This window comes from Mya arenaria, chromosome 12 (genome assembly GCF_026914265.1).
Source record: "Mya arenaria isolate MELC-2E11 chromosome 12, ASM2691426v1".
Classification (NCBI taxonomy): domain Eukaryota; kingdom Metazoa; phylum Mollusca; class Bivalvia; order Myida; family Myidae; genus Mya; species Mya arenaria.
In genome coordinates this window covers 10,956,176-10,979,623 of record NC_069133.1, presented here as the reverse complement: position 1 = coordinate 10,979,623, position 23,448 = coordinate 10,956,176, and the positions used below count along the sequence as shown (strand labels likewise).

General features: G+C 35.0%; 1 protein-coding gene across 4 annotated transcripts; it reads right to left on the bottom strand.

Annotated features, from left to right (window-relative positions):
* Nucleotides 1-259: 259 nt before the first annotated feature.
* LOC128211645 (nucleolar protein dao-5-like) lies at nt 260-23,416 on the bottom strand. Of its 4 annotated transcripts, none has more exons than XM_052916638.1 (11): nt 23,315-23,416; nt 17,511-17,653; nt 16,198-16,418; nt 16,015-16,075; nt 14,350-14,544; nt 11,685-13,746; nt 10,202-10,415; nt 9,165-9,298; nt 8,697-8,809; nt 4,967-5,107; nt 260-4,663 (listed from the first exon to the last, which is right to left on the bottom strand). In XM_052916638.1, the coding sequence occupies exons 2-11, from the start codon at nt 17,625-17,627 to the stop codon at nt 4,538-4,540; spliced, it is 3,384 nt and encodes a 1,127-aa protein (XP_052772598.1). In that variant the 5' UTR covers nt 17,628-17,653; nt 23,315-23,416; the 3' UTR covers nt 260-4,537. The 4 variants fall into 4 exon arrangements, with proteins under 4 accessions (XP_052772598.1, XP_052772599.1, XP_052772602.1 ...); XM_052916639.1 differs by lacking the exon at nt 23,315-23,416 and adding an exon at nt 19,430-19,531; XM_052916642.1 differs by lacking the exons at nt 16,015-16,075; nt 17,511-17,653; nt 23,315-23,416 and having other exon boundaries at nt 16,198-16,331.
* Between the last annotated feature and the right edge of the window lie 32 nt (nt 23,417-23,448).

Genomic DNA, 23,448 nt, shown 5'->3' with positions numbered 1-23,448 from the left:
AAAAGCAGATAGCAGTTTTTCGTTTTTACGTTTGAAAAATGATGTTTTATGGCTAAACGCGTTACTAACGCGAAAGAAAAGTGATATTTTCAGAAGTTTTCCAAATAATTGAGATGTGTTCTAATGTGAGTTAGCTTATATGACTGAATTGAAGGTATTAATGCAAAAAATCAGCCGATTTTGAGACAAAAACTAAAAAAGTCATAACTGTCATTCTGTGAGAGTGCAGCTTTAAAGCTGCACTCTCACAGATTGAATGTTTAGACAACTTTTTTTTTATTTTTTTTTGTCTTTTAACGAGCCAATTTTTGTGAAAATCCATTGAAAACAGTTATATAAGACTGCTGAAAAAATATAGATCGCAGATTTTTATATTTAAGTTCAAAAATTAATGTTTTGTGCATTTTTTTAGACCTTTAGCCATAAAACATTGATTTTCGAACGGAAATATTCAAATCTGCGGTCATCTCTTATCATTAGTTTGTAGATATTTACGCAAACAATTTTCTTTTTTCAAGACAAAAAGTTGTAAAAACGGTAAATCTGTGAGAGTGTAGCTTTAATATATAAATGCACTATATTTACATGATTAAACTATAACTTATCTGACAAGCATTGCTGTATGAATTGTTACAGTAAAACAGTGGGTTGATTGGTCAGAACTTTGTCAAAGTTGACAACGTTATTAAAGGCATCATTGTTAACTTGAAAAGGTTGATTATTTTAGTCATGTGGTTTATATAATTATAGTTAAATCATTTGTATCAATAATTGTGAAAAGTACCATAGATCACATCTTGTTACGTGTGTCCAAGAAACTGAATATCAAAGATTTAACAGTTATCACAACGAAGTTAACAAGCTGTTAGCTTTAACAATTTTCTGAACAATCGGCCCTTTTTTCAGCTACATAAACTTTGAATAAATGTTGAACATTCAAAATGTTATACACTTTACGACAAACAAAAGTATACATTTTTTATTCTCCCACTTCTTTATATGGTTATTATGGCAAATGACATTTTCAAATGAGGTGTTTAATTTTTTTGATTTATTTTGCAATGGAAGTTATATTATTTGAAACTTGAATTAATAACTTTATATAGCTAATCATTGTGATTATTCTTTCCCACATTTTATTCGGATTCTTATAACAATGAAAAATAAACAAGAAGCCTACAAGGGCCTACAATGTATGATTTACAGACATGTTTTCTGGGGGTTATTTACTGAACTCACATTCAAAGTTAAGCAATCAGTGAACTGTATGTTCCACAAGTAATACAATCATACACAACTCTCTGTACAAATTTGTCTCCCTTAGAAAATACTTTTACTTTCGAACAAAGGGAAAAAACCTTACAACAATAATACACAACTCTCTGCACTAAGTTGTCTCCCTTCAAAAATACTGAGCAGGATTGCATGGGTGGATCTTGCTGGCTTCGAAAGGAATCGAGCTCTCATGGAAATCTAATTACTGTGTTAGTTTGATAAAACAATCAAAACAGTATTGCGTTGACAAGCAATTGTTTACAGACGCACAAACAAAGGACACAGCGCCATAAAAATTAGAAGTAAAATGGTGAAACAGTGTATTCAGCAAAATACCACCAGTTTATCGTGTGTTATCTGCAAATAGTTTTAATTAAGTCGGCTATCAATGGTGTCTTCTTGATGTTGGTTTCTTGAATGATCTCATAATTATTTGACTAACACTTCCTGAATTGTTTTAACTCATTCATGTTTTTTATGTATCAGTAAAGAATCTCATGAAAACAGATTTCAATGCAGGTAATATAGAGTTTTAGGAATATTGGTGATTAACAAACCGAAAACATTTTGGTGGTGAAAAAGTAACATATACAGGCCCTATGGTTAAGAAGGTGCTTTTTGAGTTTTAGATTGCCTCTTACATACTAGGTTATTTTTGTTTTGAAATGGTCCATTTTCATCGACAGAAAATAACCCAAATCATATTTTTCTAAAGAAAAAAACCCAGATTTTTTTTAAGAGCACAATAAGAGAAAGCAAAATTTGCTGGTATCAATGAATATGGATAGTCTTTTACAGATATTGCCACTTGTTGAAAAAATATTCCCAGAAAGTGATTTATCTGATATATATATAAATGTATACTCTCTTTTTGTCATTGAGTGTATAAAGATAAATTCAAAGTCTACTTTGTTTATAGAACACAGGAAGTAAACAGAAAAACAGTGAAACAATGTACAAAAACAACAACATATAAACATCAAGGTATTTTCAAATAGTACAAGAACATATATGTGAACATAGAATATAAATACTGAGAGAAAATGACTCAAGTTCTAATTGAACAATTACAATGAAATAACAAGTCATATTCCTGAAAAGAAGACTCTTGTTAATTCATTATCAACACCAGTTACCCTAGAAAGAAGGTTCATTTGTCAAAATAAATTAAATATAAATCAATAACAACATCAATATAAAGAAATCAAATTGGTACCCCTCTTTAAAAAAAAAAATAACAGCAGTAAAACAGCAAAAGTGGTTCCTGAAAAGAACTTCATTTGTTATTTATCCAGTATACCATCATATAAGTTTTATCTCATCTAACATACAATTCCATGGATGATTTTGTCATTATTGGTATTCTCATCAAAAAAATAAGAAGTACAGATCCGGAATATAAGCAGCAGATGGCAAAAATCATGATAATGACTTGCATCTTCTTAAAAAAACGAATCATTTGTGATAACCACTATAAGAGATCTGCTAGATTTAACATGCTTTCTTCATTATCTTCTAACAAACACACTTAACAGAATTATAACATGGACTGTCTATGAAAGCAATACCATACCTCAATACTAATAAAATGTTTTAATGGCCCAAAATACAAATACTATTTACAATTGTATACAATTTATATATGGCAAAAACAAGTCAACCTCTTGCTTGCGGGTATTTACACATTTAGGATATCAAAAATATAACAAGAGGGCTGTGGAGCGAACAACGATTATCTGTTCTTGTGTTTTCAGTCGACAAGGGGTATAGCTCCATAACTATTAAAGACAGAGTTATGCCCCTTGCTATAAATATGCATATTGTCTCTAGCAACATGTGTATATAGTTGTATTTGAATATCTTGATCATTGTTTTTATTTATAGGCAAGGTTAAAGATTATTTACAACAACGCCAATGACAACGACACCATGGCTATGACAATACCTCCCTTTTTTTCTTCAAAAACCGGACAATTTAAAAATGGACAAAGCTGCAGTTTCAATGTAACATGCAAGCAATCATACATGATAAAATGCCATACAAGAATATTTAGTAAAAGTTTTTAGCCTTCGGACTGGATGCAAAGTTAAATGTTATTGTCCTACAGAAACAAGAAAATGTTATAAAATAAATGTCTTTATAATTTTGATACATATTGAAGCAATGTTCAAAAAAGTCTACATTAATACCATTTATATTTGCAAAATTCCTTGATAGGCTTTTTTTATTAAATATTATTATAGCAAAATACCCTAAATTCTTATTCCCGTTAACCAGAGTGTTGATGCTATGCATACCATTCAATTTAGCATAATCAAACTCTGATGAATGAGAATGTATATCCTATACCTTTAAAATTTGTAATGCTTTAAAGCATTATAAGAAATAGTCAATGCACAAAACTATCACACATTTAACTGACAGAACTATGACACAGTTTTAATATACTGTATACCGTAAAATAAGTCTCTTTAAAAATACAAAAATCAACAATAAAATATAACATTATTCACCTGAAGTTAGTAACAAAGCCATTGTAAAGGCAGAGCATAACAAAGAACTTTGTGCTCAGGAGAGCTAAAAACATAAAATACATAAAGGGCACACGCCATTTAGAATAACTCTTAAACACGATTTAGTGGTCATCATTATATTTTGTTCAATGAGCGAAAAAAAAATTCCACATGTTTTCCAATACATTTATTTCTGTAAATCAGCAGTCAGCTGTTATTGATTTTAATCAGGTGATGCGGTAGATATAAACATTGGCTGGCCAAGTTAGTGGGAACTAAACACAATATAATGTAGACCAGTTAAAAACTTGTATGTGTGTACATACTAACAATCCTTAGCCATAACATCACATTAAACTTGCACCTGATAAATCTGAAAGATATTTGTTGAAACAAGGCTCCTGGCCCCTAATTATGAAATAGGAATGATTATGAATGGGTTGTAACACCTGATAATTGATAATTGTAAATCCTGAAATACAGCAGGGATTAAGACCCATTCTGGGGGCTGCAAGCCCCCTCGGGGTTCAGAGGCAGAGCCCCGATCAAAATTGACCTCAGAGACCTTCTATAATGCATCTCAGCAAAACAGTTTGACATTTCAGAGACCTTCCAAGACCCCTCAACCTCCCACATGAAAACTAACATCAATCTCCAAGGTATCCTTGAAGCCTCTGATCCGGAAATTCAGAACCTTGCATTATATGAAGTTTAAAGAACACATACTAATAATCCATGTGAAACACAATCAGTGTAGGAGAAAGTCCTTGTGGTTTTTCAGTTTTTTCATGTTTTTCTTGATCTCTTTGACGAGGTCTGAAGGCTGAACAACGACGGAGATGTCCCGTCCCACCGCCAACAGCCGATGCTCGATCTACAAACAGGAATGAGTTGTCATCACTTTTATATTATACTTATATAGATTGGCCATTTCAGTTTAATATTTTTTCAGGGCTAAATGATGTGTTATTGTTGAAATTGGGAACTGTCTTTATCAAAATATATTTAAAAAATTGGTGTGAAATAATGCTTGAATCCTTTTCAAAATATGATCAATTATGTTAATTTCAAACAAGATGTACTTGTACAATATTGACAGTTCATAATATTGGAGCCATCAGACAATTGCTAGATAATCTTTCAAGATTAACAAATTGCAATGAAATTAAGTCCAAACCTCCTGGTTTTTAGAGAAAAGGTTAAGAGGTCTCATGTTGACCTCAGTCAGCATCCAGTTGACTGGTCCCCCTTCCATACCCTTTGCCTTGTTGGGCAGACCGTGTCTACTGGCCAAGCCATTCGGGTCCACATAGATGATCTGAAGAATACATCATGTAATGACCCTAGCCCTATATAATATTATAATTTCACTACCATACAAATTCTAAACACCATTGTAATTATTATATTAGAAGTATTTCATCCAACCCTTTTACAAGATTGGAATGGTTCAAGATGAAGAAATCAGTTAGGAGATTATATACCTCACTTCACCTGATTTTCAAACTCAAGTCATTTTTTGTTTGTTTTTTAAATAAGATTTTTTAAATAAATCTTAAAATTCCAATGACTTGAGTTTGAAAATCCGGTGAAGTGAGGTATATAATCTAATACAAAGTACATATAAAAAAAAATATTATTTTTTTTATGTTGAATTTTTTTTCTTCACATTTTTGGTATTGTAATTTTTAGTTTGGAATTATAAGATTTTTTTTGATTTTTTAAAAAAAATGATTGCGTTTGAAAATCTGGTGCCAGTGCCTCACTTCTATGGAACATAAAGTAAAAATGGCAGGCAATAATTTTGACTATCACCTCGCATTATCATCCTCTGCCGCACTGTTACCCTCCGACATCATGAACTTGACATTATGCTATAAATACGCACCCATGATGGATTTTAATGTGAAAATTATGATTGATAAAACTGGTATTGCAATTTTAGAAGACACCTATTATTAATTTTCACTTCTATAGAACATATAACAATTTTTCTGTTTATTTACATGTGAATTTGAATAGAATACTTTCAAATTCTACAGTTTTTGTTCTGTATAATAACAGATATTGACTGCCTTAGCTTCGCATTGGTCGACAGTATTTACCTCAGGTAAACACTATGCAATGTCACCCTGAAGGCAGTCAATATTCAGGGGCGTAGCTTCCTATAGGCCGTGTAGGCCGCGGCCTACACATTTTTCAGAAAAAACGAAAAAATAAAAATGCCAAATCTGCAATAAAACTGAAGGCATAGAAGAGTGAGGGGCTAAAATATGAAATTCCGATAAATGCGCTTAAATATATCGGAAACCTGGTATTCAAATATATCGTTTTCCTTTGCTCTAAAGTATATTTTCACACATCATTAATGTTCCGTATATAATTTATCGAAAGTTAAATACCAGAAGTCTGCGCGTTTAAGCCGTACATTAAACATTTCCAATCGGCTTGGTATAAGTTTGCAGTCGCTTTATCATTTGATATTGTAAACGGTCTGGTGCCAGTATTGCCGAACATAGTCCTACGTATCCTGATTTCGATAGTCTCACTTTGACTTCAATAGATAAAGATATCAAACAACAACTGCTAGAAGGAACTTGGCAATCATGCCTTCAGTACCAGTTTCCACCGACTCTCCGAACTATGATGGACACAGTTCAGGACATTGGATTCTTGTTCATTTTTTTAGCAAATCGTCTAGCAGCGTTTCAGGACGAGCTTTCTAGAGAAGTCGCAACGAAAGAGGAATGAACCGGCGCACTAAGCTTCGCTCGTTATGTGAGACACGATGAATCAGTCGTGCGGACGCACTCGAAACGTTCCAAAATGCGTTTCCTCGTAGTGGTCCACGCACTTGAAACTATTAATGAAGACGGAGACGAGAAGGCCGGCCAGTATTTGTCTACTGTACTGCGCTTTGAATTCATTATCTGACTTGTAGTGACGCAAGACATTGGGTACTACTGTGAACCTGACAAATCTTCTTCAGAGGGAAGGCAATGATCTACTACATGCTGTTGAAGAAACAAACGTCATTGTCAAATTGTGCAATGACTGGAGGGCTGATCCTGATGTGTAGAATGGACAGAATGGAGCTCAGGCTTCGACATTCAACCATCAATGCCAAGAAGAGTTGGTCGACAGCAAAACAGGGCAAATTGAGGTGCAAACACCATCTGACTACTTCAGATTAACCTTTGTACAATGTCTTCAAAGACAGATACAGTGCACAACATTTATTGCCTTCAAAACTGGAAATTATGCAGGACGACATGCTGCCATCAATTTATGCTGTTAAGGCCCCTGATCGCCACGAAACATTTGACACATTTAAAACAGAATGGAATGTGAGATGGAGCATCGCAGCCGCAAGTTTATCTAGACTACAAGAGACCACGAAGCAGACCAAAAAGTACCTGTATCCTAGCACATTTACAATATTCGAGGTTCTTCTTACTATGCCACCTACATCAGCCCCTTGTGAAAGGTCGTTTTGTGGAATGAAACGAATAAAAAACTTCCTGCAAACGACAATGTAAAGCGACATGTTGTCATCCTTGACCCTAATCCACAGCCACAAGAACATGATTATAGATGTTGACCGCGTCATCAATGTGTTTGCGACGTGAACATTCCGGAAGCTAGAGTTTTTTTAATGATCCCGGAAAGTCAACTGTGCTGTAGAAAGCGACATTATATATATATATATATATATATATGGCATTGTTTGTGCAAATACGCATATGATTAATTTTGATTTTGGCAACAAAATGCATTAATATTGAGTAAATTTAATTAATAAAATGTACAATGTTTTACTTCTATGGCCTGTCTTCTTTAGCTAAAATACGTACAAAATTAATTTAAGGTAAAGCATAATGATTTTGTTGCTCTCTTTAATGTTACGAAATATACGCCAAAACGCACCTACAATCACCTAGCTAAGCAAAATTTCCGGGGGTGGGGAGCATGAACCCGGGCCCCCTAAAACGTGGCCTACACATATATTTTCGTCAAGCTACGCCCCTGATATTAATATATTATCAGTGCATAGGCCGAACACTTGCCTGTTGTTCAAGTTGTCTTTTTCAGCCAAACAAAGGGAATACACTTAACAATTATTAAAGCCAGAGTTATAGCCCTGGCTGCGCCTGTGCTTATTGAGCAACACTTACTAATTATTAAAGCCAGAGTTATAGACCTTGCTGTGCCTGTGCTTAATGGACAACACTTACTAATTATTAAAGCCAGAGTTATAGCCCTTGCTGCGCCTGTGCTTAATGGGCAACACTTACTAATTATTAAAGCCATAGTTATAGACCTTGCTGTGCCTGTGCTTAATGGACAACACTTAACAATTATTAAAGCCAGAGTTATAGACCTTGCTGTACCTGTGCTTAATGGACAACACTTACTAATTATTAAAGCCAGAGTTATAGACCTTGCTGTGCCTGTGCTTAATGGACAACACTTACTAATTATTAAAGCCAGAGTTATAGACCTTGCTGTGCCTGTGCTTAATGGGCAACACTTAACAATTATTAAAGCCAGAGTTATAGACCTTGCTGTACCTGTGCTTAATGGACAACACTTACTAATTATTAAAGCCATAGTTATAGACCTTGCTGTACCTGTGCTTAATGGGCAACACTTACTAATTATTAAAGCCATAGTTATAGACCTTGCTGTACCTGTGCTTATTGGACAACACTTACTAATTATTAAAGCCAGAGTTATAGACCTTGCTGTGCCTGTGCTTAATGGACAACACTTACTAATTATTAAAGCCAGAGTTATAGATTTTGGCAGAAGTATGGCAGAGGATAAAGTCTTTGCAAACAACAAAGACTTAAAAACCAAGGCTTCTTAAATACGAAAATAATTTAGAGAATGGAAAGTTTTCCTACCTCAGCACTTGTACCATCCCTTCGTATACCAAGACATTCCCCTTCCGCAGCCCGCTGTATAGCAAACACCTGTGCAAATGGTGTCCGATTAATCGTGATTTCAATGCTCTCAGCTGGAACAAGTGTAAGACGCAATATTTTGAAAGGATATCACAGAACAACTTTTCATGTTTTATTGTTAAGGCATGTTTTGTCTTTAATAAATTATTGAAAATAATGTATTTCAGATATAATAGTTAATTTATTATATCATATGATAAAAGAGATACATATTGTAGGAAAAAGACTGAAATTAGTAAATGACTTAAGATGTTTTATGAATACTGGCTCAGGTCTTATTAAAATCATGGTCTAACATTCATAAAATTGATATCAAATAATTTCATTTCAGAAAAATCATCTTCTATTCTTTAGTCACAATGAATGCATTTGATTATTTCAAGTTTACTTTTCTTTATATAAAATTACCTTTGACATTTTTAACGAGTTTATTGGCAAATGCGAGTTCCGAGACCTGTACATCGTTGATTGCCGTCAATTCATCCCCAATATGAAACTTGTCATACAGTCGTGGGAACTTCTTCACATCCCAGCCACAAATCCTTAGGAAAACAAAACTTTATATTAAGCTGGTGCAGTGAATATTTTCATTATTCGCCATAGTGGCCCACAGTGTTACAGCCAGAACATTTTCATGTCTTTTTTTCAAAATGTAAAGAAGTGAACAGAAGCAAAAGGTAAAAGTTATAAAAGAACTAAAAAGACACAATATTATAAGAACACTTAACTTACTAATTGAGGCAAAACAAGTTATTGCTTGGAAACTGTTTTACCTACAGAAACCTGAAGAACCATGAAATCAATAAGACTCATCTGCTGGTCATGACGTTTTTTGCTTACAAAGATTGTGATTCCTGGGCCATTTTCTTCATTTATAGGACATAAAACACAGGGACAGATGAACAGAAATTTAGCATCTTTTGCTAATACAAATTTGTAGATCATTCTTAAACACATACCTCTGTACAAACATGATTAAAACTATTCATTCCTGACCATCAAGCTCAAACTCACAAGCCCACTATATTCTCAAGCTCAAAATCACAAGCCCACCATATTCTCAAGCTCAAAGTCACCAACCTCCCATGATTATTCTCAAGCTCAAACTCACAAGCCCACCATATTCTCAAGCTCATACTCCCAAACCCACCATATTCTCAAGCTCAAAATCACAAGCCCACCATGATTTTTCTCAAGCTCAAAGTCACAAACCCAACATATTCTCAAGCTCAAAATCACAAGCCCACCATATTCTCAAGCTCAAAGTCACCAACCTACCATGATTATTCTCAAGCTCAAACTCACAAACCCACCATATTCTCAAGCTCAAAATCACAAGCCCACCATGATTATTCTCAAGCTCAAAGTAAAAAACCCACCATATTCTCAAGCTCAAACTCACAAACCCACCATGATCATTCTCAAGCTTAATGTCACAAACCCACCATATTCTACCAAAGCATTCAACAAGTGCGAGCCCACTTGTGAAGTGTTGTTTTGAGATCATCTTCACCAATCCCCCGGTCGACTCTATCTCCGCTCTGATAATGTCCACCTGGTTCTGCTTAAGGTTCATCACTGTGAGGGCCCCTGATGATGGTGAAGTGGACTGTTGGCGACATGACAGGTGGATTGTCTTAGGTCGGGCACCACCATGAGCTGATGGCCAAAAAAAACAAATAACAATAATAATTTATTTTTTGACAATCACATTGTGAAACATACAAATGTACATGAAAACTCATAAATCTTCTAGTTTATTGAATTTTACTTTGATTTCTCCTATCACATTTCATAAAGATAATGAAACACATGTATAAGGCCATGCTGATACCCAAATACTGCTTATCTCCTTACACGTACATGTTAGCCCACAACAATGATAAATACTAGAATAAGAGGCCCAAAAGGGCCTATGCTCTACTGGCTGGGTTTGTGTGGTCAACATCACTGTTTTCGAAAGGAACCAACCTCTTATGGATATCTGAATACTGTACAAGTTTCATCAAGATACAATCAAAACTGAAGACTGTATCATGTTCACAAGCATTTTTTAAACAATAGCATTTTTTTATACTATCAAGGCCCATTATCTAATCATTTCAAGGCCCATAATTTAGGCATGCATGGGCAGATCTAGGTGGTTTTCCAAAGGAACCGAGCTCTAATGGATATCTAAATACTGTACAAGTTTCATCGAGATACAATCAAAACTGAAGACTGTATCGTGTAAACAAGCAATTGTTTACACAATAGCATTCTTTATAATATCAAGGCCCTTAATCTAGACAATGACATGCATAGGCAGATCGGGCTAGTTTTCGAAAGGAACCAAGCTCTAAAGGATAACTAGATACAAGTTTCATAGAGATACAACTGAAGGCTACGTCATGTTAACAAGGAATTGTTTACAGGCGCACTGATTTTTATACTATAAGAAAGGAACCAACCTCTAATGGATATGTAGATACTGTACAAGTTTCATCAAGATACAATCAAAACTGAAGGCTGTATCCTGTTAACAAGGAATTGTTTACAGACGCACGGACGCACATACTACGTACACATTACCATCGCATAAGCTCTTCTGGCCTATGGCCAGTAGAACTAAAAACAAACATACAACAAGAACGCTGCAGAGAGAACAACAACCCTTGTTTGTTGGGGTTTATTGTCAAAATTACAAAGTATTGTGTCTTGCTACATGAGCAAATTGTCTCTGGCAACATTTGTTACAGTACCAAATTTCATTTCAAGATTTGGAGAGGTTTATTATTTATGTTCCAGGTTAGAGATTTTACCCAACGCTGACTAAGACACCAAGGCCATCAATATTGCCTGACTTTTTCTTAAAAAAAACTTTAATGGGCAAATATAGGCAGAATATTTGCAATGATTGTCTGCAATTTGAAAAAATGAAAGACCTACGTTTCACATTGCCAGCATCGAATGAAGCCCTCATGATGCTGGGAGGTCTTCGGGGTGGGATGGGTGCAGACTGAAGGTCACTGGGGCGTGGCGGCACGGCTGGCTCCTTCTGCCTAGAAGGTGGGGGTGGAAGACCGGGTCGTCGGGGTAACGGTTGGGAAGGTCTGTCCTCAAATGTCTCAATTACATTTGAGGAGCTTTGAAATGATTTGTTCATATTCATGTTTCCACTTTCTGACTTTTTGTTCCTCCTTGGTGGAGCTATGGGAATGTCATCGTCTGTTGCAGATCCTGTTGTTCCTACTACAGTCTTGTTACTCCGCCTGTTCGGTGGACTGGGTACTGGTGGTCTATTTGTTGATTGAGATAGAATAGCAGACCTAGACATATCCACATCTTCATATGTGTCTTGATTGCAAATTGCTTGCGACGATCTCTCTACCATTGATTTTGAGAAAATATGTGGAGTTTTAAGTTCACCAAAGTCTCTCCTAGGGAGATTAAGTTGTGGTCTATTAACAGCACAGAAAGGCTGACCATTTTGTATAGGTTTCATTAAAGGATTCTTGTCAGTTTCAGCCGCATGGTTTGCTGAGGAGGCACTTGATCCGTGTTCAGGTAAGTCAGAGTACATATTCAACTCCTTCGACCCTGAAGCTCCGTAGCCTGGGCTGTTTGGCGAGGCCCTTGGTGGCAAATCTACCACTAATGTTTCCGGAAGCTCAATTTCATCCGACTTTCTTGAGAACATCTTTTTAATCTTACTCATGTGCTTATGTTTTATGTAACCTTCATCCTTATTTGATGTATTTTTAGACTGATTGTTAGTAGCATGTTGTTCATGATCAGCAGGTTTTGTTGCAGCATTTGGCACATCAAGGTCAACTGTGAATTTCTCAGGTTTCATTCCTGGTTCAAATTCTGTATCAAAGCTCTTTTTCGGTTCATTCTTGTTCGGAGTCCAGTCTTCTTTATGGTTATTTCTCTTAGGTAATGGTATGTCAGTCACCTCTTGGTCTTTTACACTGGAGCAGAGCCAGGCTGCTCCATATAGTTCATCAGTCTCATACGGCTGACTTATAGACAGATCAGGTGTAGTTTCTCTACTCGGTTTATCATCAAAACTTATCGGATTTCCTTCAGTTTTTCTTACCAAGGTTTCATACTGTCCAATATCATCCTTATTACTTACAGCACCACTATCACAGTTAGAAAGATTGCTTGGTACACTTTTGGGCTCAGCCCTAGCAGGTAATTCTTTATACAAGGCACTTGGAGAAGTTTGTTCTTTGGCTGTAGGTTTTGGATAATCATACAGGGATAACGCATCCTGAAGTTCAGTATTGGAATAAGTATCCTTTTCAACACATGCTTGGGGGATAGGGGCCTGACCCAGTGAATTTAAGGTGGGACTATCTGATCGTTGATTTAGGGAATGCAAGTATGAGTTTGCATTTACAGAAACACTGTGTGCTACTGGAGGGTCAGCTGTTTCCCTGCTGACACCAAGAGAGTCAAGTCGTTCACCAGGCTCTGGAGGAATACAAGACTCAGCCTCTTCTTCTTCAGTGGTGTCTGATTTCCTATTTCGCAGCCAGAATGAGGCTCCAAGAAAATCAGCATCTTCAGAAGTATCTGATTCTTGTGGGTGAACACTTACTATCTCAGGCAGACTAGTTACTCTGTCATCATCATCATCATCATTCTTTGTTCTGACAGCATGTCTGCTTTCAACATGCGGTTTGTTTGCACTAAATCTTGGAGAAGGTTCATTTTCAGAATCAGAGCTATCTGAAGAGGAATCAAAGAAACTTTTCTCTTTCTGAGAAGGTTCCTGGTCATGACCTTTGAAGTTGGTATATGAGCCGTCCGACATTTTATCATTACGGTGTATTGAGGAAATAATAGCAAACACTTCCTCTCCGTCAGCATGTTTGTTTCCCTGGGATCTGCGAGGGAGTGGGATTGGGGGTGCCTCTTCAGGGTAGGGTATTGAAGGCGGGACTCGAATCTGTAGTGTTGCAGACATGCTCAAATCTCTAGGATCTTCGTAATCTGGATTCTAAAAAAAACATAAGAATTTCTTTTCATGCTCATATGGGACAGTACATCATGATATTTATAACTTGACCGTCCTTGGCACACACAATGAATAATTAAGCTTGTGTTTATATTAATACTAAGTCACCTGGCCCCAATTTCTCGAAACTTCTTAAGCTTAACAGGCTTAAGTTGCTTAATCAATTAGCCAAAATACATACTTATAGTGAATTTTTATAAATGAAAAATGGTTTATTGTGATAATCGTAACGATAATTCCAATCTTTAGTATTAAAACATTTAAAGGAGTATATAAAACGCAAAATATTGAAAGACAAAAATGGTGGGTTTAGCTTAATCCTGTAATAAGAGACTTAGGAAGGAAGTTTCGAGAAATTGGGGCCAGTAGCTTATATTAATCATATTAACAGATCATCGTATAAATTAGTTTTCTTTTTCAATACAAAGTCAAGAAAATTTTGATTTTATCTTGAATATTGAAAAGGAATGACTATGTATCATATGAAACAATGGCTCTCTTATGCATATGTTCTAAATATGTTTTTTATACTTATCTTGAAAAAATATTTTTAATATGAACATATTAATTCTAGTTTAAGCCAACCCCAAGATTTTCAGGTTCTTCAACTCCATTAAGCAGCCTCTCTTCAAATGTCATTTCCTCTAGCTGATTGGCTAACACCTCATCTGATTGGCTGAATCTGGAGTCATCTGATTGGCTGGTGTCAGGCGGTTCTGGAGGCACTGGTCGACGCACAGGAAAAGCAGTGTATTCATGATCAGCTTTTTGATTTTTACTCTGAAATTGTTATTTCATAATCAAAATGATATTGTCATTCTTGGGCTTGTTCACATGATATATTGGCATATTTCTTTTAACTTTAGTTGAAAATGAGTTATTTTACTTTATTTTATGGACAAACATCAAACAGCACTGGAAGATACCTTTTTTTTAACAGAATTTGGTAAACCAAAGACAAAAAAAAAATCATTTTTGATAACGTCACTTATGCTTTTTCACAAAACAGAACAACACAGTCACATTTTCAAATAATTATTAAGAATAGATCCATCATTTGATTTTATGCCCCAAGTCTGACCATATAGAACATGAATTTGTCCCTTTTATATAAACTGAAGTTAAGTGTCTTATGTCTTTTGTTTCGCTGCAACATTCATACTAAGTTTCATGTGAATATAACTATTTTCGCAAGCTGACAGCACTGAATACTAATTTAACAGTTTTCTGTACGTTTAATCTGCTCATGAACACTTTAGGATAAAGCATTCCTTGCTACAGTTATGCACACTATCAGCAGATAGTGTGGCCCACATTCATGAACATCTTTAGTCAAAGCTTGAGACTCAAATTTTGATATACCATTTTTGACTACCCTTAAAAAAGTTATTGGCCACAAACAAATTTCTATTTTTAGCTTCATCAACCTTCACCCAATCCCTTCTAAAGCAACCCCAAGCTAGCTCTTCACTTATGCTACCTAAACATCAAGTTATGGTCAAAGTCATTATTCCTATGTTATTAGGCAGAAACTGCTATGCTATTTAAAGTAACACTGACCTTGACTGCACCTTCTTTAAAAGTAATCCCAAGCCTCCTCTTCACATAAGCTACCTACATACTGTTTCATCACTATCAATCATTCTTCTACTTACACACCAAGATTCATCACTATCCATCATTCTTAATATAAATTATTCAGCTGACACCATTTCTCTATTTTAAGTGACCCCACATACACCCAAAGTAATCCAAAGCTAGCTCTTCAAATGGGCAAGTGTATTCACTATTCATCAATCCTAGCTTAAGTTAAAGGTAAAAAGCTATTCTACTTTAATTTTTTATTAATGTTGACATCGACCCCTACCCCCTTCAAGCTAGCTCTTCACATATGATATCTACTCATCGAGTTTTATCATTATCCATCAATCCTAACTAAAGTTATTCGGGGGGACACCATGTTTCTGTGTTTAGTAACAATGACCTTGACCCCACACCCCCAAAAAGTGCTCCCAAGCTAGCTCTTCACATAAGCTACCTACACACAAAGTTTCATCCCTATCCATCAATGCCCGCCTACTTAAACATCCTCATTCTAATAACCCAGTTATTACCCAGCCTTGTTAACAAGCATAAGTGGTTTTTTTTTATAAAAATAGACTGAAGCATGATGTTTATAAGTGTATCTGTAGCTGTCTTCACAAGCAAGGTTTAATGATTTACTATATTATAAACTACACTAAAACTAACTCTGATTCCTAGATTCCGTAGATGGCGTTCCAGGCATCGGCACCAGTCTATCATCTGTCCTCTGTGGGAGGGCGGTAGAAGACATATTATTAGGGATGAAAATTGTTCAATTATAAAAGAAGTCAAATGTAGATGAACTTTTAAAATGAAATACATGAATACCGGATATAAGTACAATATTACCTGCTGGATGCTGTGAGTTCAATGTTCCTGTCCGATAGGATGATACAGAATGTGTGGTCATTGGAGGTTCTCCCCATCGTGTACGAGAGGCTCTGGAAGGAAGAGAGGTTCACTGCCTGTATGGGGCGCCCCGTAAACACGCACTCCTCACGATCATAGTGCTCCAGATACGGGCAACGATTACGCACCACAAACACGTACCAACGGCTAGGCTCTAGCTTCTGCAGATTAAATTATACTGTTCATGTAATATGAAATATTAAACATATTTTAGAAACCAGTCGTACTAGTATTTAAGCCTGGTTTTAGCCAGGATAGGACGCTGCAGAAGTGAGGTCAGGGTGCTAAGGGAAAAAATGGCACATTGTATTAGGCTGTCAAGAACTTGAATCTCATACATTTGACAGAAATAGTTAAGGGTTGTGTTTAATTGAAGTAAAATCAGGTTTCAACTGCCAAATACATAAAGTCAATTTATAATCTTATCATAAGTTTTAATCAAAACAAAGGAAATATTTCTAATAAGTAACAGTCTAAAGCATTTAACTTAATGAGGGCAGGAAGGTGACCATGAGGGCAGGAAGGTGACCATGAGGGCAGGAAGGTGACCATGAGGGCAGGAAGGTGACCATGAGGGAAGGAAGGTGACCATGAGGGCAGGAAGGTGACCATGAGGGCAGGAAGGTGACCATAAGGGCAGGAAGGTGACCATGAGGGCAGGAAGGTGACCATGAGGGCAGGAAGGTGACCATGAGGGCAGGAAGGTGACCATGCTGATCTCCATAAAAGCAGACAGATACTTCTAAAATGACAGGGTGCAGCACCTTCCAAAACTCTTTTGCTAAAACCGTTTAGAATACAACCTACAATTTAGCCAATGAAATCACTAAGTACTAAGCTAAGTCATTAAGAATTTCAACTTTCGCTCAGGTGTTTAAAGGTCCACCAACTTCCACTTTTCCGATACAAACTCCCTGTGTCAGATTTTACGTTGATAAATAAATTGTGTCAGCCAAATAGATAAAACTGCCTTGTTTTGTTGAAAATCACAATCAAAATAAAGACATTGAAGGACACTTAAAATCAACAATAAAGAAAATATACCCTAGTTTAGTATCAAGTTTGACGAAAGGACATCCAGGATTGTGAAATTCAAGTACACATACATGCATTTCCTGGTCAATACAGTAATTTAGTATTTATAATCATATTTTCACTGGTTTACCCAGTGTGGATATTCCATTTAAGTTGTCTATGTTAAGTTCTTTTCCCCCCGAGGTGTAATATTAAATCATCTATAAAAGATCCCCCACCTGTTTGATGTTCTTGGCAATGAGTTTGGATGCGGAGGGCACGGGGTCAGCAGACTGAACACTCCTCTTCAAGTATCCCTGCTTGAGAATATTTTGCGCAGTCACTGGTGTGGCCATGCCGCATTATGTAATCTAATGGCGATCTGAAATGAAACAAGAAATTGACACTTGAACTATGTGTGTTGTAGTCAGCAGTGTCACAATACCACATGATGGTTTCTCATGGAAAGTTGACAATATAGCATTACTAGAAATTGAATGCATGAATCATAAATGTGTATTACTAGAATTGCAAACACAATCAATTGTTAATGACTTTCATTTCAATCTAATCAGTGACATTTTTCATTTTTTAAATTGTGTTTATATTTTGCATAAAACTCATCAAGATCAACTGTCTACGTGGTGTGGTGGATAAGGTCCCCAACTGTAGACTTCGCGGACTCGGGTTCGAGCCATGCTGCCACCGAAACATATTTTTCTGTTTTTCATTATCTCATTTTCTTTTCTATTATTTAATTTTATAAAATTAATTTAATATCTTTTCCTTCTCACTTTTGTATGGTTTACAAATTTCTTAGGAAAAGTTTTATATTTCATTACATGAAAAAGCCGAAAACTCTGCTTGAAGTTTTACAAATGAATAGTAATCCACACCATTCTTCTTATGAATGTAGGATTTTTTTATTCACTCATAATTTTCCTCCCTTGAATTTTTTGCATCCAAAGTCTTGAAAAACACGTAAAACTTCAAAAAGAGGTGTATAAATGTATAGCACGCTTGCTTCATAGCATTTTTTTTTTTGTATTCTGGAAGTTATATGTTTTTAAAGTTTTTAGAATAAAATTAAATTTTAATTGCACTTGCGGATAAAGAGGGGCCCCCTCTAGAATTTTCCATGTTTTCTTTTTATAATGGAGGAAAAACGTAATATGATATGCCAAAATGCACCATTTCGGACTTAAAATTTTCTTGGGAATACCCCGAACCTTACCGTGCCAACATTTCAAACTAAATAAATTTCTTGATTGCATCAGTTAATGGTAGTTTAAGTGCATTTTGGATTTAGTAGCAATTGTTTACATTTAAAACTTGACACATCAACAATTCTTATGAGGGGTGGAGTTAAAGGCAGTCAGGATGGGTGGAGTTAAAGGCAGTCAGGATGATGAAAAAAAAAACTTTATCAAACTGATTTCCAACCTGGGAGTGTACTGGATAGTACATGTCATGCACTTGAAATGCTGCCCAATACACAGAAATGTTTGTACATGTACCATTGTATTACATCCAACTATAATATCCTGTTAATGAGTCATTGAGGGAAAACATTATACAGCCGATAACAAAACAATTAAGTGTGTCTTTTTCCTCGTTCTGAAACTTGAGTGTGATAAAAAAAATCATTGCTTAAACAATGAGTAAGATTCTACAAATATATCATGTTCAATTCCATGTAAATTCTACATATACAACAATTAATATACATTGCATTGACTAAATATATTTAAACAAATAAATAATAATTAGTATTTAATTCACTCCATTAGCCAGTGACAGCATGTCTGCAACAGACATAATTGTAATTGTTTTTTTTTTTAATACAAAGGTTTATGAAACTCATTTGAGAAAAGTTTTAGAGACTTGTTTCATATATTTTCAAACTAAATGACAACTCGTGTTAGAACTTACACAAATAAATATATGTTTATATACCTACAGAAATTTAAATCTGCAAATGGATAAAAAAAATGTACCACAACTACTTTTTTAAACATATTTCTTCATTTTGTTCAACCAATACTTTAAAAATAGACATACATGTATCTGTCCAATTATTTATATATCATTTCAAAATATGTCACAATCATGGTTCATTGGAAAAATTGTTCAAACACTTTGTAAATAATAATAATACCTCTGTGTAAATTATCCAATGAAAGAAGTACATATATGACCGAGATAGCCTTTTGCCAACTGAAGTTATTAGTCAGAAGTTACTTCCTTGATTGTGATTTTTTAAAGTAAACAAATAAGATTAAAGCATAGAGATAGATTAAAACACTTTATCAGTTGCGTGTTTCTATTTAAACATGTGTACAGAAGTTGTCGAGTTTGGAACATCTATTACAAATAATATATTAGTGCCAAAGACAAAAGCACAGATATACATTGAATCATTGAAGTGCATGACTCATCATCACCACAATCATCATCAGTATTATTTGTATTTTAATACCAACAAGAGACTGTTTCTCCTCCCAAAGAATACTTAATTTCATAATGCCTATATCAAATTTCTGAACTTTGGAAAAGAAATGCTAGGTTCAAAAGTTAATAAATGAACAAGGTGTAAGTATTTGGTCCAAATCTGACAAATCAAGGGCCATAATTCTAGAGTGAGTAGTGTGCTTTTGCTGGTCATTAAACTGGGCCAAATTATATGAAGCCTTTTGCTCTCACTAATGCTTAATGAATATAGTCACAGAGCTCAAAATTTTAAGAAGATATTTGAAAGAAATTCAGAGAAGAAATCTCAAACATCCCCCTGCATGAAGGAGATATTCTCCATTTGAGACTTGCTCACAAATTTAACATATGATTTGTAGCATGTATGAGAAAATTAAAGCTGAACTTGAAGAGCTCTGCTCCACAAATACTTTTCCTACATGGTTTATGTAACTAGTAAAAACATATGTTATGATCTTTTTTGAAACCATGAAGGCATACAAATTTATACATACACATACGGTAGTTAAAAACAAGTCAAACATTTTATTTATGCTACTTGTGTTGGCCCAAAGATTGATGTTTGAGGGCACGTAAGTGTGACAGTGTAGTAAATACCAATAACCAGACATTTCACGATTTCAGGTTTATTATCCTGATAATGTATATAATTTCATATTGTTTGCAAACACGTATTGGCCCAGAAACATGTAGCAAAATCAGGTTTCTTTTTGGTATTTTTGGAATATGACCTATACCCGTGGAATTGGGAATTTTCGCAGCATTTTTGGCAAAATTGGTAATTTCTTCATAAAGTCTGGTTGTACATAAATTGTTCATGAGTTAACTTTGAGATATTTTCTCATGCTATTTGTGTGGCATTTCCCTGATAGGTGACCTTCTAGCTTTCTTGTAGGGTGATCTCCTAATAGTGTTCCAGAAATATAAACATTGTCCAACTGTTTAGTGAACATTTCACGTATTTTGCAGCAATACCCTGCTTTTGCTGCACTATAGTACAGCCAGTTGTACTTAGATTTATAATTGGCTGAAGTTGTTAAGCGATGATAAGGAAGAGGGACACACTCTGATTCAGACTCGGAAGACACAGGCCTTGTAACATTATCAACCAGATCAACATTAGATTCACTGCTACTAATTCCCTGACATAGACCTAAAGAAATGCTGTTGAGAGCTGATTGCTTAAAATAGTATTGATCAGCTTTGTTTTGTCATCTTTTTCAGGGTTTTTTTCTGAAAATATTTTGAATTGTGTGACATTTTCAATAATGGATATGATTAAATTCAACGCTATCTTTCGGTAAAGCTTATTTCCCTGTCTCCGTTTTTTTATTTGAAAAAGTTTTGCAGGTAGTAACAGTCATTGAAATTAGACTTTCGGATGAACAAGCCCGAATTCTTATACTATTGCATGGAATCATATTTTTAAACAAGCCCTGCTATATAATATTCAGAATTTGAGCAAGCCTGGTGACATTTTACCAGTGCAGGGCTTGCGGGCTTGTGCTACATGTAATTACGACCACTGTAGTAAAACTGTAGAGGATATAACTTTATATAAAGAAGGGTGTAGTTATTGTTATACGAAACCATTTAGTTTTTGTTATTAGGCCTTTTGTTTTGTATTGTTTGTTTAACGAACCGCGATGATTGAATATGTTTGTAGGAGAAGGAAATGAAATAAAAAATAAAATCTAAAAATCTTGTTTTATTTTTTTGGTAGGAAATGAAACACAAGTTAATAAGCTACTTATTAAAAATTAAACACCAAACAGGGTTGAATCTTACCACCAGTGCTATATGAAACAACAGTTTCCTTCCAATCACTGAACAATTACTGCCTGAATGGTGTTCACATCATTAAATCTTAACAGCAGTTCGATATTGATCACTATTATTTAATAAGTTTCATTTAAATTATCACATGATAGTTAATACTGACTAGGTACTGTTCAGAATGTTAACATAAGTTTTATATTAAACACCTAAGTTTCATTTGAATTATCACATGACTGGTAATACTGACACGCAATCATAACACTGATCACAATCTTAATACAAGTAAGCTCAACTAATTTGGTACCAAAATTACTTTCAAACACCATTTTAGACCAAAACATGAGTCTGAATCCTATTATTAGATGCAAGTGCTCCGGTGGTTGTGGGTTCGAATCTCAAACCAGGGCACACTTTTCTTACCAGGTCTATACACAGCAAAAGAAAGGAAAAATTATTTTGAACTTATTATGTGCAGCATTATTTGGTATGGCACAAACACTGAATATAATAGGTTTGTGGCATTGGCATCAATAAAAACATTTAGTCAGAGTCAAAAACTGCAAGAATAATACTTTTCAGGAGGTACCCAATCAAATTTCTTTGCCGTGGACATCATTATAACGAATAAATTGACAGTCTTTGTAGGTGGCACCTTTCCTTCCTCTGTTTTTGATAGAAACTCTATGACAATGAATTTGACCCCGAATTGTATCAACATGGATCCAGGCATGTCATTTGGTATCACAATCTCCCTTCAGAAATAGCTAAACTGTAACCAGTCAGAGTTTCTTCGAGCATTGTTGTCCAGTCAAACGTCTGGATACAAAAATGAGTGCTTACGATTGGATGACTGATAGACAAATGGCTATAGAAACGATGAAAAGTTTATGTGGAAGGAGTTGTCTTTCTTTCCCGAACGTTTTATTTTAATGGCCGGATAAATTCCGAGTGGAGGGAATAAAAAAAGTTTGCGATTTCCAATTTTCTTTTCTTCATGAAATCGCGTTTTTTTGTTGTTAAATGAACAATTAAAAAAACAGTGGCCTTTAAATAAAATATACGTAAAGTGTAATAAAAACATAGACAAAAAAACTGCTTAAGACAGGCTTCTAAGGTATCGGGACCCATCTTCTACGGTACAGAGAGACAGATATTATACCGGTGTTGTTTGTTTCCATGAATAGATGCTTGCATGAAAGGAAACCAACTGTTTTGTTTATATTTTCATCATTGTTTTTCTTTTCGAAATTTTCAGAACTTCAGATTGGGAATTCTGATTGGAAAATTGGGAAAAAACAATACTTTATGCCAATGGGAAATGACCAAATAACGGCTATAAAAATCGCCAAAAAAAGCCCTGCTGAACCGAAAAGTCAATATATACTTGTCCGGTGTCTCCTTTTGTGCAATGTCACATTTTTCTCCTGAAAAACACTTCAATGAAAAAAAAAGACCTGCTTTATTACTTGTTTTGTCTGTACAAAGTATACAAGTGAAATAACAGTGTGACATAAAAAATTCATGAATTCTGGTTATGTTTGGATACGAAATTCTCTTCAGCCAACAGGTCCTAAAACTTTATATTTATATAGCATGTAACATGGTCCACAACAATGCCATTATTCGATATACCACCACCACCACCAACAAGTTCTTTAGCTATGGCAATTAGTAAATTAAGGAACGTTCACTGAATTAGTTTCTGGTAACTGTTAAAATTTACATTTTTAAAACTTGTAAATAGATCCGTTGTAAAAAAAAAAATATATTCCACCTTTGTATGTTCTTCTGCGTTATTATAACTTTTAATTGTGCATAATAATGCTTAACATTTGACACAAATCGAAATAAAAACACTTAAACGTTTACTTCCTTGTTCTATGATAATGTCAAATTTTAAAATAGGGG

Coding starts and splice junctions, on each gene's coding strand:
- LOC128211645 (XM_052916638.1), bottom strand. CDS start 17,627: ATGGCCACACCAGTGACTGCGCAAAATATTCTCAAGCAGGGATACTTG. Junction 10,416..11,684: donor CGATGCTGGCAATGTGAAAC/GTAGGTCTTTCA, acceptor TTTGGCCATCAG/CTCATGGTGGTGCCCGACCT. Junction 4,664..4,966: donor TTTTCTCTAAAAACCAGGAG/GTTTGGACTTAA, acceptor TCCTGTTTGTAG/ATCGAGCATCGGCTGTTGGC.